Raw genomic sequence first — 15068 nt, 5'->3', positions numbered from 1 at the left:
CCTCAAATTTGTTCTGGCTTGCAGTTTTGGGTGGATACTCTAGCTACTTAGCAGTTACAATACTGATGTAATCCTGGGTTTACAGATTGGGGAAGATGAAATGTGAGAAATTTGAAGGTCAAAGAATGAGGTGACTCGAGTTTTGAGACGTCTGTGGGAATAGGTGGAAACAGAGGTAGGGTTTCAATAGCACAGAGTTTCCTTTGTGCCCAGACTCAGTCTGCCATCTCAGGTGCATCTGGGCTTTTCTAACCCTAAGAAGATACTTACTGCTGCTTTTGAAGGAACTTAACATGAAAAGTTTTATGTGAAAAATGTGGAAGAAGAGTTGAGAGGGGACCAGGGTTCAGAGCAAGTGCGCAGAAGTGGTGTGGATGAAATATTCTTTCTTCAAAGATCCTAGATTTTAAATGTGTAGTTACTCAGTATTTCAGCCTGTCTGTGGACACTGCTAGTGGTCTGTCAATGAGGTAGTCTGAAGTGTTTGTTTTGGTTAGTGCTATGAGGTGTCCGTTTTTCCTTTGGTTATGGCTATGGGTCTCTACTTCCTTCTCTTCCTTCTCTCCCTCCCCCCCCCCCCCAAAAAAAAAAAAAAAAAAAAAAAAAAGCATATGCTTTCCCCAGGTACAAAACTGATGGAAGGTGAAAGATTTTTATAATGTTTTCAAAGTTGTAACTAAGTTTTGCTTGGCTGTCAGTGGAAATCATCTGTGACAATGTTGTGTACTTCAAAATGCGTAGCTGAAATAGAGTTGAAAACATGTTTTGTTTTATGGGAATGTTAGCTCCATTGCACTGGTGTGTGGGAGAAAGATGAGAATCAATTTGTCCAGAGTTTTTGTGTAATTCCACCTATTTTGTTGGACTAAGCAGAGGGGATTAACAGACAACCACAAGCGTTCAAGCTATTGCAATCGTTGTTTGCAGCTCAGCATGGTCCTAACTCAACTCTAAACCCATTGCATTTACATGTTCGTAGCTATTTGTTTCAAATGCAAAATAAAATACTTCCTATAGAGGCTGTTTCAGGAGGTGTGTGTTTGGTAGGTGCATGTGATCGGTTAATGTAGGTGAACTGAGCAGTACTTATTTCTAAAGCAATCACATCTCTAGACCACTGGAGTCAACATTAGAGCCCATTCTGAATCTAGTGTAAGGTGCTGTTAAGCTCATACACTGATGTTTCTTGCTTTTTTTAAAAAAAAAAATTACTGTTTTTCTAACAACTTATACCTCAAATTAATTGAGAGTCTTAGGAGGGGGAAAGTAGGCAGTATTGGTTGAAATTTGAGGATCAAAGAACAAAAATGGCTCAGTGGTGGCTTGGTTACCTCCAGGGAAATTATTGGTAATGAAAATAAATAGATGTTTTTGCTCAACAAGGAATTAGGAGTTCAATTTTTGTTCTGCTAATTAATCTTCAGTAAACTCTGTCTTTTCCCCATAGGCAAAGTAAATATACTGTTTGCTTTTTATACACTATTTTCATAATGTGCAGATGTTATTAGTGGTACAGTGTTAGAAATTCCCAGGCTCAGGGCTTAATAAAAATACCACGTGTGTCTTACCTGAAATCTGTATTATCAGGTGAGTCTACATAGCAAGTCTGTATTGGAGGGGTGAGGTTCCCAGTGAGGTTCCCCTTTTCCTCCCTGTATTTTTCTTTGAATGTGTTATCTGGTTTGCAAGGAGGTATAGGAACTAATAAGTTAAACTTATTCAAATAAGCCAATTTTAATATTCCACTCTGTCTGAACAATAAGGAGATTAAATAATGTTTGCAACAGAAGCTCAGTTTTATCTAGCTAGTCTGAAGGAAAAAGTAAAAATATACAAATGGAGATCCCCCAGAGCAGAGCATAATATTTTTTTAAACTTCTCTAAATTTTAGCCAGGGCCTGAATACTAAGGAAGTGGAGGCTAGGTAATGAGGGTAGATGTTAAATCGTTGTTTATTTATTTTTGTCCAAGTGCCCTAAGTAGTTCCAGAACACTGCAAAAACTGTGAAGTCAGCTGGTTCCCGGGCACAACGCGCTTTGGGTCAGTGTCCACTAAGTGGAGCTTTAAGGAAAGAAAGAGTAGTTGTAATGAAACTAAGTAGTCTGCTTTCGGCTGGGATTGCACCCCTCAGTCCTTTATCTGTGCCTTGGGGAAGGTTTCACCAGGCGCTTGTCTCTCTGCTTGGGAAAGAGGTACAGAAAGGCTTGCAACTATCTGAAGTCTACTGCTGAAGAAGAGAGGAGCGTGGAAGCTGAAGAAGAAAAACGTGCAAAGAGTGAGAACAAACTAACTGCAAAAGAAATTGTAAAAGCAAGTGGGGAATCCGTATTGAAACGAACAAAAGATTGGGCCTTTCGTGTCTGCCAATACCTCGTTGTCTCTGAACTGTTCAGTGGTTGGTTGGTGTTACCTATATTCCTCTCAATGAAATAATACTTAAAAGATAAGAGGGGGAAAGCAAGTGTCTGGGGACAATGCTGGTTTCCCATTACTGGCTGTTTTCTGGTCTGAGGGTTACCAAGTCTGTTGTGATTTTTCTGCTTTGCTAGTCACATCTTCCAAGCACTTGTCTCCCCTTGAGGTTGTGTAAACTGCTTGCATCTGCAACTGTCCTCATGGTCAGGAGCTCCACACATCTGTTTTCTCCACTGCTGGAAGAACAAACTGCTTGCTTGTTTTAAACCTGGCTTTCACCACAGCCCCTGTTTGAGGGCCCTGGCTCCCTAGAAGAGCTAGTGAGCAGCTGAATGCTTTTGCAGCTGGTGTGCTTATAGAGAGCTAGTGTTGGTGTGGGGCAGCTCAGCAATGGCACAGCAGAGCCTGCAAGTGGCCAAAGATAGTTCTTGAGAAGCTTGAAGGACACTGACTGAGTGTTTTTATTTTCTGTTTTTCAGGGCCTGAATGTAGAAGCCTGTTGTATCTGTAGAGGTTGGGAGTAACTTACTATAAATGCAATCTTGGCAATATATTTTACCTGGGCACAAGGCAGGCACTTGCATTATTTTCTGCATATTTTAGGATGTATCAGTAAAGTGGTTTGAAAAATCGCCTCCTTTGCCTTGTGTCCTTAGGCCTCACAGCCATACCTCCTCCTGATTTCCTTTTGCACTTAAAGTCTACAACAAAGATAAAAACACGGTTAAGATTACATCTGTCCAGGAAAATTTCCTCTTTCTCCCTCATCCCCCTTTCTGGGACTCAACAAAACATTAATCAAGTTGATTAGTTTTAACCTCTCATTTGTAGTGAGAGGCATGTAGGTGGTACTAGGCTAGTCCCCAGGCTCTGCTCTGCTAAGTCACTGTTTTTGATTCTCTCAAATGCATACAAAGAGTAGATTTTGGTTTGAGCATAGCATATCCATCTCAAATTTATTTAAATGATTCTAAAATTAATAATTCATGACGCTTAATTGTGATGTTAAACTCTAAACATGCATTTGTTTTTTTTTGTTTGTTTTTCCAGTCTGAGCAGTTGGTCTACATAGTTGTCTTTGGTCTTTTCTGGATCCAGGCTGCTATAGCAGGTAGTGCTTGCACTCTGTCTCTGAGAGCCAAAAGCCTGGGGTAGTTGTCTGCCAACTCAGGCTTGCAGGACAGAAGTGTTGTGCTGCACACATCCCAGTAGAAATCAGCCCAGGTTACCTGGTGGAAACGAGAGAGGGAAAGCAGTACATAAGTTAGTAACCTCAAAAAGTGGGACTGACGGTAAATTGGCCTGTTCCGTGCTAAGTTGCTTTAAAAAATATATATATTTTTTTCAATTGGCAATTACAGAGCTAGTAATAAGATTGCAATGCAAGGCTTAACATGGTTAAAAATGGGTTAAATCAAGTTCTTGCTACACTTTGCATGGAAACATTGATCTTTCAGGCAGAATTTGTGCTGCAGAGAAATTTCTTCATTTCTAAACAGCTTAGCTAAAAAAAAGAGGATTTAATTTCTTTGATTTTTTTTTTAATATTGTCCTAAAATGAGAGGAGTGATTCTAAGCTGAGTTCTAAGCAACTTCCTTTTCCAGTGACTAGTACAAAAGGTGTTTTGTGTCAACATATGTCTACACTGGCTTAGTAAATACCCTTTCCAATGGCACCAAAAACAGTTTTTGCTTTGTAATTGAGACAACAAGGTTTGAACAAGGTCTTACAAAGGTAAGAATAACGAATTGAAAAGAGTGATGGTAGTTGTTTTGCAAGATTTTGTAGGATGACATGAAATCTAGAAATTCAACAATAGTCAGTTATTTTGCTTTACTAGCAGCCTGAGTAGAATGGGAGAAAAAGGCGAAAAGGATACTTACGGATTTTCCTACCAGCCAGTTGTTATCCCCTAAGAAAGTATCCAAGTCTTTCAGTAACTCTGGCGCTTTGTTGGTGAGGATATCATTAAATGCTTGTTTCTGGGGAAGAACAGAACACACTCCCATGTAAGCACAGAAGTCATCAAAATGGGATTCTTGTGGATTTCTTTCGTAGAAAAAGGACGTACCATACAAAGAAATGTGGGGAAAGATGGCAACGAGTTCATTTGGTGGGACTCGGATTTTTAGAGCTGGAAGAACCCTCCTCTCGGGTGGAGGAAGAAACGTGTTGACTTCCAAGTAAGGATCAGTAAAGCAAACATAGCAATTACTTAAATAAGCAAAGAATGAAGAGGCAACTGTACTGTCATTCGGGTGGGTGCAGAGAGGCACTGGGAAACTTAGGAAAGCTGAGGTCATTACCCGTGCAATGCATCTTATGCCCACAAGACGCAGCTTTTAAGCCTTAGTGAGCAGTGATTCGAGCCAGTTGATCCCTCAGTGTTACCTCAGGGAGGCCGGAGGGCTCGTGCGTACGCTGCGATACGATGCACGTAGCCGGGCCGCTCACTGATCGGTAGTAACAGCCTCTCAGCTGCAGCAAGGTGCGGGTGGGCCACGGGTTTGGGAAGAACTTGCTTGTAAAGAAAGTATTTCTAACAGTCTGGCCTTTTTTTTTTGGCCCTAAGCACAAGGGCTTTTCTCTTTTGAATATTGATATGCTTTATAATGTGAGGTGTCTCAAATTCCTTGTATCTCGTAAGCAATCTTCTTATTGCTGCCTACTGGCACCTGTGCAAATAACATGACTCAGGTGAATGGGGGATTGGGTTAAAAGGTGTTTTCTTTATCAGTTACTGAGATGGTGCCGTCTTCCCTGGAAACGGGGGTATGCAGCTTAGTTCTGCTGTACCGTCTTTTATGATGTTCCCTCCCAAAGAGAGTAGGTAAGTTTATCTACAGTCCTCTGATCACCTTTGCTGTTCAGTTCTGAAATGTTAGTAGTAATGAAGCCTTTCACTGTCCAGCCCTAGAGTTATGGAGTTCATTGCTTAAAAAGGATGTGGACCACTTGCCTTTCCTTGCCAGCCCTTTTTATATGAGACATGGAACTTGGATTTTGAGCTTGGACCGGATTTGTCCCATGTCTTTTATGATAGCTGGTTATATATTTGCCATTTTTGTCTCCTCAGCAATGAGATTTGAGGCACTTTACATAAATGATTTTGAATGCTAAGGTCCATATTGAAGGCAATAGGGCCCTAGTATTTGTATATTAAGGGAAGAGAGAGAAGTCTTGGGGGGAGGGGGTGGTGGTTCACCCAGGTGTTGCCTGTGGTGGAAAATTTTAACACTTCTCATGAAGGTTTAGCTCTTTCCTTTGGAGAAAAACTGTTTCTCTCTCTCCTTTTTTTTTCTCTCACTCACATGGAAGCAGTAGAGATGCCAAAAACTGCTGCACCTGTTTGACTGTCTACTCAGAGCTGCGTGGCACAGTGTGCGCAGCTGCCACTAATTTCTGTTTGATCAAAACTTGAAGAATCACATTCAGGTTAAGTTAAATAAGCACCATATGGTAATAAAAAGCTTATTTCAGAAGCTTCGAAATGCAGGTTAAGGAGAAAAGGTAAAATACTGAAGAGACAGCAACTTAAATGCTTCCAAAAGTTGCAGCCTGGAATAAAATCAGTAATTCTGCAGAGCTATTTGAAGACTTCATGTATCTTTCCACTGTCTGGTAAGCATTTTGGGGGGAGTGTGGAGCAAAAAGGAGTGTGCGTGGCACAAACCGAGATGCCATGGGCAAGGTCCGTGTGTTTCCTTCACCTTGCTGCTTTTTTTTTTTTTTTTTTTTTTTTTTTTTTTTCCCTGCTGCTGACTAGATATATTATGCACCGTTAAACTTTCTCTTCAGGATAGTGTTCCTGCAATGGCTTGTCAGATTTGGGGAAGTCTTCTGACCACAAGGTGGTGGCAGTGGACCCCCGAGGAGAAAGGGAGAGCAGAGGATGCTGACTTCGAAAAGGCTGGAAACTCAGAGATGGTGATTTTCTAGTTCTGTGGCCCAACGCACGCTTGCGTGCAAACCTGTGTGTGCAGGCGTATAAGGCTGGTGTGTGGAGGCCTCCTTTTTAAATCAAGCAGCAGTGACGCGATCTGGGTCCTTCATTTTGAAGAAGTGCTTAGCTGTCAGCTGCGCCATACCCAGCCAGGACCACGGGGGGGTTCCCTGCCTGCCAGGGCACTGTGGTAGAAATGCTGTTCTGCAGTATTACATGGTCAGTAGTACTGCTGTTCCAAAGTGTTTAGACATCCCCTCCCTTCCTCATGTGAGGAAACCAGAAAAAAGTTGCTAGGAGATAAAGTAATTAGCATCTTTGACTAATAAAACTTCAAAACGTATTTTCAGATATTCCTCCCAAAATATTTGAGCACACTGGCATAAAAGTTTTTTTAATTAACATTTTTAGTCTGTTTTCTGTAATAAAATCCCCTAGCTGAACTGCAATGTTGTATTTGAATAAATGTAGGGTGCTTATACTCGCCTTTAATGGTTAGAAGTGTTGTTATACTAGGCCTTTCATAGAAAGTCCATGTTATCTCCTTGGGTCAGAGTTGAGTGGAACTGTAATGCTGTAGTTAACTCCATCGCTCTCTTTGCTGGACAGCTTACACTGCATGCTTACACTGGGGGCTCTGATGAGTTAGTAGGGTAAGAGAGATCAGAATGATGTCAAAAATCCTGAATGGTCTAAGACTTGCCTGTGACTGCGTGTTAAAGTGTCCACGGGAACTTGTTAGTCCAGGCATTAGTATTTGCAGAAGGACTGAAGCAGGGCCGCGGGGGAGTCTGAAGAGCACAGCCACAGCGAGGGATGCGCTATGTTGCCCCTTGCCAGTACAGTCTTATTCTACTCTAGCAATTGAGAGCACTTGTGAGCAGCTCCTCGTGCTATTGAACACTGATACTCATCAAAGGCCGTGAAGAGATCAGGATGTACAAGCAAAAAAAAAGAAGATTGTACGGAGCTGCTACTCCTTCTGAGTCAGCAGAAATAAAAATTTTAGCTTAGTCTGTTTGCTTGTGACAAGTTGGTGGGATAGAAGTGTCCCGTCTTTCCTTCAGAACAGTAGTTTGACATAGATGCGTGCAGCATCCTTGATTAAAAGTGAACAGGTGAGGGGCAGATCATGATGGCCTCGTTACTCCCAACAAGCAGGAGGCAGAAGGGAGCCGAAGGCCCTGGCCAGTTTGGCCCGCAGGGCAAACCACAGACTTCCTGCAGCGCAGCTTTGCTGAGGTGGCAGGCCCGGGGATTAGCATGGGTCTGGCACTCCAGAGGAGGTGTTCAGGTGTGCCCTCACTGCTTACGTGGTATCTTTGTTTAAATTAGTGATCGTCTTACTCTCACGTCCTGGTTTTTCTCTGCCCAAGGGAACAGCATCATAAAATCGTCTATGGTGTCCACGATGGCATCAGCTAGTGCCTGCTCCACAGGAGTCTGACCTGCCAGGCCTAGGAGAAGCAAAGGTATAAAGGGAGATTAGAGACAGCACCAGTAGGAATATTTGCTACCTCAAAGCTACGCTCTGGGTTTTGTGCACACCTCCATACCAAGACAAGCTCTCCAGGGCTTTTTGGATGCTCACAACACACTTTTGCTGGATCCTGACATTCAGAGGCAATCTCATCCATGTGCTTTTCCAGCAGCATACTGCCAGCAGTGGTAATGCGTTGGTTTTTTCTGTCACCCAAATTCACAGCCTGGCTACTGCTTTTTTAATCCTTCTCTCTGCTCTTTACCATCCCAGAATGTTCACTAAGATCCAGCACCAATTCCTCTGTTAACCTTCCCTCATACCAGCTTTCAAGGTCGTTCTCCCTGTTGCGGTCTTGTTGCCTTAGTCAAGGCAATCTCCACAAGTGCTTCTGTGAAAGTCTGTTTCTCTTTCCTTCTCTTCTGAGAAGCTTGAACCTGTTTGCTTTTTGCTGCTTCACTGTAAGCAGGCACCTAAGCCTAACTTGGTCTTGTTTTCAAAGCTCCTCTTCTCCCTACTTGCCCTTTGCCTTCCCTGCAGTCTCCTCAGTACTTCTACTTTTATTCCTCCTTCCTCCCCCCCCCATCCCGTGTATTCATGCTTCTGCTTTTGTGTGGGTTCAGGTCATTTTTTCCTCTCTCCACTCCTAAGATTAGCCTGGAAGCTCCATGACTTCCCTTAAAGCCTACACCGTTCCTCTCCTGAGCTATCTCCCTGACTTAAAGTTTATGCTTTTGAAGGTAAGAGATGAGCCTCTCCTTTCTTGGCATCAAATTCCCCAAGAACCTTTAGTACAGCATACTAACATGCACCTGAAATGCTGTTTCTTTAATTAAAAGTTAATAATACATACATAGACCTAAGGGTAGAGTAGCAAGCTTTCACTATGAATTGGAAGATTTTTTTCCCCCTCCATGCACACTCTTTTCTGCCATAGTTAACAGCACTGCTAGCACCAGAGTGAGAACAGCATTTGACCTTCCTGATGGTACAGATGGTATAGAAACCTGTGCAGTTGCTATCCTAGCTCCAGCTGTGTATACTACTTCCAAGCTGTATCAGTTGTGCTATGTGTCATGCAGGATTGCAGGTCAGGAGCCTGCTCTGGCATAGCTCAAAATAAACAAGAAAGAAAACACCCTGTGCTCTCTCTCCTTCCTACCAGTAATACTTTTTCCAGACTGCAACATAAATTTATCAGGGAATATTTCAGTGAAAAAACTTAAAAGCATGAAATAAATACAGTTCTAGATCAGCCTTCTGTTAGGGCTAGGATAGGGAGATAAGATGGATAGAAAGAAGTCTCTTTTTTTTTTTTTTTTTCTATTTTTTCCTACTTCATGTTACCATACAGACTCTCTTCATTCTTTTCTCTGGAAAGAAGTAGATTGCATCAAGTGTAGAGGAAATTGGCAGGAAAACAATATTGCAGGCGTGTCTCAAAATCTGTTGTGCTAAAGAATAATGCAGTGTTTTCTTTAGTTTTCCCAGTATGCTCAGCTGGAAGATGTGAGAATATTTGGAAAAATTTTTCAAGACAGGTTACATTTGTCTTGTACAGGTTACAAAAAAAAGTAACGGTAAGGTAGCGCTCACTGCCTTGGCCCGTCTCCAGTGTGCTGACATTCAGCATGGTACAAACACGTCCACCCTCAACCACACTAGTTTTGCAGGTGCTTTTGAATGCAGCTAACTGCCCTGACCACTCTCTGTGATCGCTTGCATTACTCTCTTGTATTGCACTATCTAACCAGTCGAGTGCTTTCGTAGGATGTAATACGTATGCGTGAGAGTGACATCACCGCCTGATCTAATCTCTCCTGTAGAGCAGGATTGTTACCTAGATCTGTTTCAGTGGGTTATGTAGTCTCTAGCACTTTCAAAGGTTCCTCATCCTGATGGTCTTTCTGGTTAGCATGAGAGCTCAACAGTTTTCAGGTCTGAGTCCAGAAGGAAAATACTTCCCTGAGCCCGTAATTTTGGTTAGAGTAACTTCTTGCCCATCCCTGGCCAGGCCAGGAACGTTACCTTTCCTTGGTAACAAGGGGAAAAGTGAGTACTGAAGAGCCACGAAAAGGCGCGTGCGGGAGATGTGCAGGAACAAAGAGAACACAGCTTTTGTTCAAGTATTGTGCAACTGTTCACCTTGCTCTGTCGCAGTTTTTGTTGGTTTGGGGGATTTTTTTTTTTTTCTTTCAGACCTTGAAACTGCAGGGGACAAAGCCTGAGATCTCATGAGGACTTTTACAGCGGCCAGAGTCAAGTAAACAAAACTGTCTGGCAGTGAATTAGAGAAGCCTGCTGAGGACACGCATGCCACCACGTTCCTGGGTGCAGAAGCTCTCTTTGAGAGCTGCACCCTTAATAGCATCTGGTATAGTACATGGCATGTAGTCAGCCCTCAAATCAGCTTGCTGGCAAGCAAACTACAGGTGCAACAAGAGTTGCACAGGTGCAACAAGAGTTGCACAGGTGCAAATGATAACTAATCATCTGTGCCTGAGAAAAGCACTGATACCAGTGTTGGCTCACTACTATTGACTTACATTACTCTGTTTCTGTTTTTTGCTAGGATTGGATGTGTTTTGCCAGAGAGCATTAAAGGTGGGTGTGGAACAGAGTGAGAAAGTTGTCAAATACATGTTACCTGTTTCTCTGGCAAGGTATCTTGCTATTGCCAGGCTTTGGTGAATGGTAACTCCATCTACTTCCAGAATGGGGACTTTGCCAAACGGGATAGCTTGGAGGAAGAAGAAGGTAAAAAAAAAAAGATTAAATCCTAACCCCTTACAAGGCAAGTCTGTAACAGTGCACTTTTAATGCTGGGGAGGGAAAGCATTGTTAATAATACTTACTGGTTCCACAGCATGCTATAGATATGGATTAAAATATAAAAAAAAAAAAAAAAAAAAAAAAAAAAAACGGTTGGGGAGATAAGCAGAATAATGTTGCAAGATGACAGCTGTTTTGAATTCAGAGAAAATGATTCAGAAAAGCATCTGTATTTCAGAAGCTACACTGTAACAAGACATTTAACATGACAGTTCTCCAGCAGAGATGAAGTGAAAGCTTATGTGACCAAGAGACTGTTAACTGGTCTCATACTGAATCACAAATGCTAAAAGATACTCAGAATTACTGGACTTGGCTTACATTCACAAAACCTCAGCTGGTCGTGGGAAAAAGCCTCCAAACTTCAGCAAGGGGGGGGAGGAACTAAACAGGCATGATGGATACCTGTAATAGAGGCCGAGATAAGAAATCAATCTTACTTTAAACCATCGATTTAATAGTATAATACAGGTGAAAACTTAAGCTGCTCTTTTGTTATGTTTTGGAGAGGCTGCTGGTGTGGTATCAAATGGGGCTGGCATCCTGGAGCAAAATTTAAACTGGGAAAAACACGAAGTAAGACTGCAGGAGGCTGCTCTCAGTGTGGTACAAGGCAAAGGACTTGAGGTGCAGCAACCCAGGTCTAGAGCGGAGGTGACGTACACTGAAAAAGGAAAACGGTGAAACCCAATGTGTTTGTGAGCTGTTAACCAAAACAACTTCGCTAGTGATACGGTAATTGATGAACGCTACCACGTGGCTCTCTGGTTTAGCGTGCAGCATGCACATCGCTTTAGGTAGGAGAACTTAGATGTCACCTCGTGCTGCTGCCAAATTGATTTTGCAGACACGGATTTATCTAGGACTCCTCCGTGCATTTTGTCTAGGCGTATGGGCGCAGTACTAATGACACCAAATTTTTCTAAGTTCAACACGCTGGGAGGCCAGTGCAAGTTTTAATGCTGATGACGAGCAGAAGCGAGAGAGCTCGGGAAGAATTGCGGCCGCTTCACCCCAGGGAGAAAGCGTACGATGCTATTTGTTACCGAAACAGTAACAGAGCGGTTACAGAGACGACTCCGTACGTTTGTTCTCCAGAGAGCAGCAAGGCCCTGGCAAGCCCACGCGTTACGGCGTTGAGAGTCCGCTGGTGGAAAGACACATCCCTGACCGCCAAACTGAAAAGGTTACGCGAGTCTCTTTAGCAATAACCGCCAGAGCACAATCATCGTGGTTCCGGTTAGGAAACAAAAATTGCATAAGCTGGAAACAGAGCACGTCGTTTTCTGCTGTATTTACGTACGTGAGGAAAGTCTAAAAGCCACAGCTTTGCCTGACGTTTCGCTTTGTCGGTCACTACAAGGAAAATGACAGGTTTTTTGGTAGCTTTTTTTGTTGTTTGAAAATTTGTAGGAAACTTCGATTACAGCTAAAGGACAGAGGCGTCTTTTTGACAGTAGAGGAAAATGGATGAAGATGCAATAGAGGCAGCTTGGTGGTGGTGTGGAAGAGCTAGCAGTAATTTGTAACGCTGTATTTCTCAGGGATCTGGCTATTTCCGAGCTCTCTTTTTTTTTGCTGGCCCACAGAATTCTGAGATTGCTACCCGCTCCTTGAAAACGCGAGTAATGGCTATAAACTGCTTTCCCCTCAGTGCTGACCTGTTTTCATTAGGTTATAGTTACTCTTTTCTGGAGAAGAAACTTTTTTTTAATGAAAAGTATGCAAACTCTAGCTATTGCTCCATGTATGCAATAGATACGTTTTATAATTCACCATGCAAGTATAAAATTAGTAAGAGTTTCTCTTAATTGAATGTTTTCCTGCAAATCTTTCGTGTCCAAAAAGAATTATTTGTTTTATAGAGAAATTTGGGCCCTTTTTGTGAAGCGGCACCATAGATATTGACAGCATTGCTAGCAATCAGCTCGTTGAAGTATAGGAGCCCCTAGATGGGAGATGTTCTTTCCTTTCTTCTGTGGCCTTTTTCCTTTTAAAAAACAGGAAAAATATATGACAGGAATGTAAACTTTGCTTTTTCTCTTGCTGACACAATGTTTGTGTATGATTGTGCATTGACAAGCCGACTGCTTGTCGAGTTACTAATCCCTAAATGAATGTGGAACTTCTGAATCTTTTGAAGAAAACAAACTCGTGCTGTATATAAAAATTTGGTGTTTTTTCAGAAGTTCTTTTCTGCAGGTTGGGCCGTTTCAGCGTATCAGAAAATGTGGCAGATGTTCAGGCTGCTTTACAGCTGGAAAAAATAGATAAGAATGGAGATGGGGCAGATTCCCATATTTATGGCATATTTATGGCAAATGTCCTTCATATTGGAAATGAGGATTGTCAGGCTGGCAAAGTTCTGAAAGGATTTTTTTTTTTTTTTTTTTTTTTTTTTTTTTTTTTTTTTTTGTATTTGAGGCATTAGAATCCAAAATTCATGTTGGAAGACTGAAGATTTTAATAATGTGAGTGCAGTATCTTTTTGCTCTTCTGTTAAATTAAAAAAAAAAAAGCTCTAATTTTGATTAACAACTGATAGTATCAGCAGGGGATTGATTGTATATATGATCCTCTGCATGCTGTGGACAGAAATGCATTTGTTACGAGAACTGGAAACTTTGTTTTTAACCAGCAGAAAAGAGGGGAATGGGTTTGTGAGATACAGCTCATTGCCAAGGAGGAGGCAAGGAGCTTTCCCATCGAATGGCCACAGTTTGACTGGTTGCTGGAGATACAGTCAGGGTTTGATAAATAGCCTTGCCGTGGCCACTGCAGGCACTTTGGCTGTATCTCATTTTTCAAGCACAGATCAAAACACAGCTGGATGTCTACTCAGACACCAAACTGCAAACAGAAAATGATCTGTCTGTAAATGAGTTTACACACTGCTACTTCTCTACCTGTGAATTTGGGTTCCATGGCTTGCTTTAAGCTGCCTCAAGTATTTTTTGGCCCTATTTCTACTAACCAACAACACACTTCAAGGAGCATTTTGTTACGTATGAATGTGCCAAATGTAGGATCATTGTATTAAAACACTGCTAAATTTCTGGTACCCGTTTTTTATGAAAGGCATAGTTTATGCAACTCCACATGAACTGACCATATGGGCAAGCTCCTGCACATGTTCCTACATGAGGTGAGTAAGTAAAAGAGGCAGCACATAAGACTACAAGGTGGGCAGGATCTCGTTTGAGTAGAATGATGGGGGGGGCAAATCTTGAGCCAACATGAATCAGAGTGCAATCGTAAGTCAATAGCTAAGAAAAAAAAATGCAGACTGGAAGGATGTGCATGCACTTAGTTTTTCTTTAACCTTCATCAATTAGGAGGACACTGTGTGCTCAAGTGAGTTTATTAACATGTATATCTATATGGATGTTCTTCCCATGCTTGTCAAAACAATGTTGTCTTGCAAAGTTTCCAACTTCCACTTGAGCAAATACATTTTAAGAAGGGGAACCAGAAAAGTCTGTTGTCGTCGTCTTAGCAACACTGTCATTTCTCAGGCATGCACAAGATACGTGACCTTTCTTGTGTATTTTCTACTTGTTTTGTTTCTCATCTGTAGCAAAAGGCACTACGAATGCTTGTGTTGATTTCCAGACTTTGAATGAAGACCAACTTTAAAAGAGAACAGGGTTTTAAAAAGCATGTTGTTTGGATAGCTAAACTCGTAGCTGCCTTCAGATTGAACTTCAGTCTTCAAATCCTTGGGTTTTTTAATATCCTGATTTTTTTTTTGATTATTTTTATTGTTGCTGGAGTGAAATTTGCAGATTTCACACTCCCTGTCAAGAACACCTTGACAGGGTAAGTATAAGCAGTCAGATTGATCTACATGCTTTCTTCTCATTTTAGCAAGGAGTCAATGAAGTATCTGTGCCAGTTTGAGTTGGACAAATTCCTTTGTATGTGTATTTTAATTCTTCTTGGTGTTTGACCAGAACTGTGATGTTTATAGTCTGTGCTGGTACCAAGGAGATCTGGTGCATATTGAAAGCAAAGGTGTCTGTATAAATTGCCTCCATCCCGTGAAGTTTCCTAGGGCTGGAATACCATTCCCTTGCTGGCATGTGACAATTCATTCCAAGTAAGTGTTTGGGCCTTCTTCTCGACCAAGAGCTCATTGCTTGTCCTCCTGGGGACAGCCTGGTGAAGGAAGCTGTTTCTCCATCAAGAATGTGGACAGAATTCAGGTTTGTCACAGCCAGCCAGGTTGGCTGGCTGCTGGCTCGGAGAAATCTGGGTTCAGTGCTGGGATATGCTTCTCGCCTCTCTTCTTCCCTTCCCGGCCAGCTGAAAAGCCCCCATGAAGAGACAGCCTTTCCTTTTCCCCTTTCCTTAATTCTTTCTTCCCTTTCCATTCATCATCATCATGATTCTCATT

General features: G+C 42.0%; 1 protein-coding gene across 1 annotated transcript in view; it reads right to left on the bottom strand.

Annotated features, from left to right (window-relative positions):
• Positions 1–3353: 3353 nt before the first annotated feature.
• The window catches only part of HPGDS (hematopoietic prostaglandin D synthase), a 29050-nt gene continuing 17335 nt past the window's right edge, over positions 3354–15068 (bottom strand). Inside the window, exons 3-6 of the mRNA XM_062575016.1 lie at positions 10488–10580; positions 7708–7817; positions 4301–4399; positions 3354–3645 (exon numbers count right to left, since the gene is read on the bottom strand). Of these exons, the coding sequence (XP_062431000.1) occupies positions 3481–3645; positions 4301–4399; positions 7708–7817; positions 10488–10580 (467 nt within the window). The 3' untranslated portion in view covers positions 3354–3480. The remainder of the gene's footprint in view (positions 3646–4300; positions 4400–7707; positions 7818–10487; positions 10581–15068) is intronic.

Source organism: Rhea pennata, chromosome 4, assembly GCF_028389875.1.
Source record: "Rhea pennata isolate bPtePen1 chromosome 4, bPtePen1.pri, whole genome shotgun sequence".
NCBI classification, from domain to species: Eukaryota; Metazoa; Chordata; class Aves; order Rheiformes; family Rheidae; genus Rhea; species Rhea pennata.
Note: the sequence above shows the minus strand (reverse complement) of the source record. Positions and strands in the feature narration are given on the sequence as shown.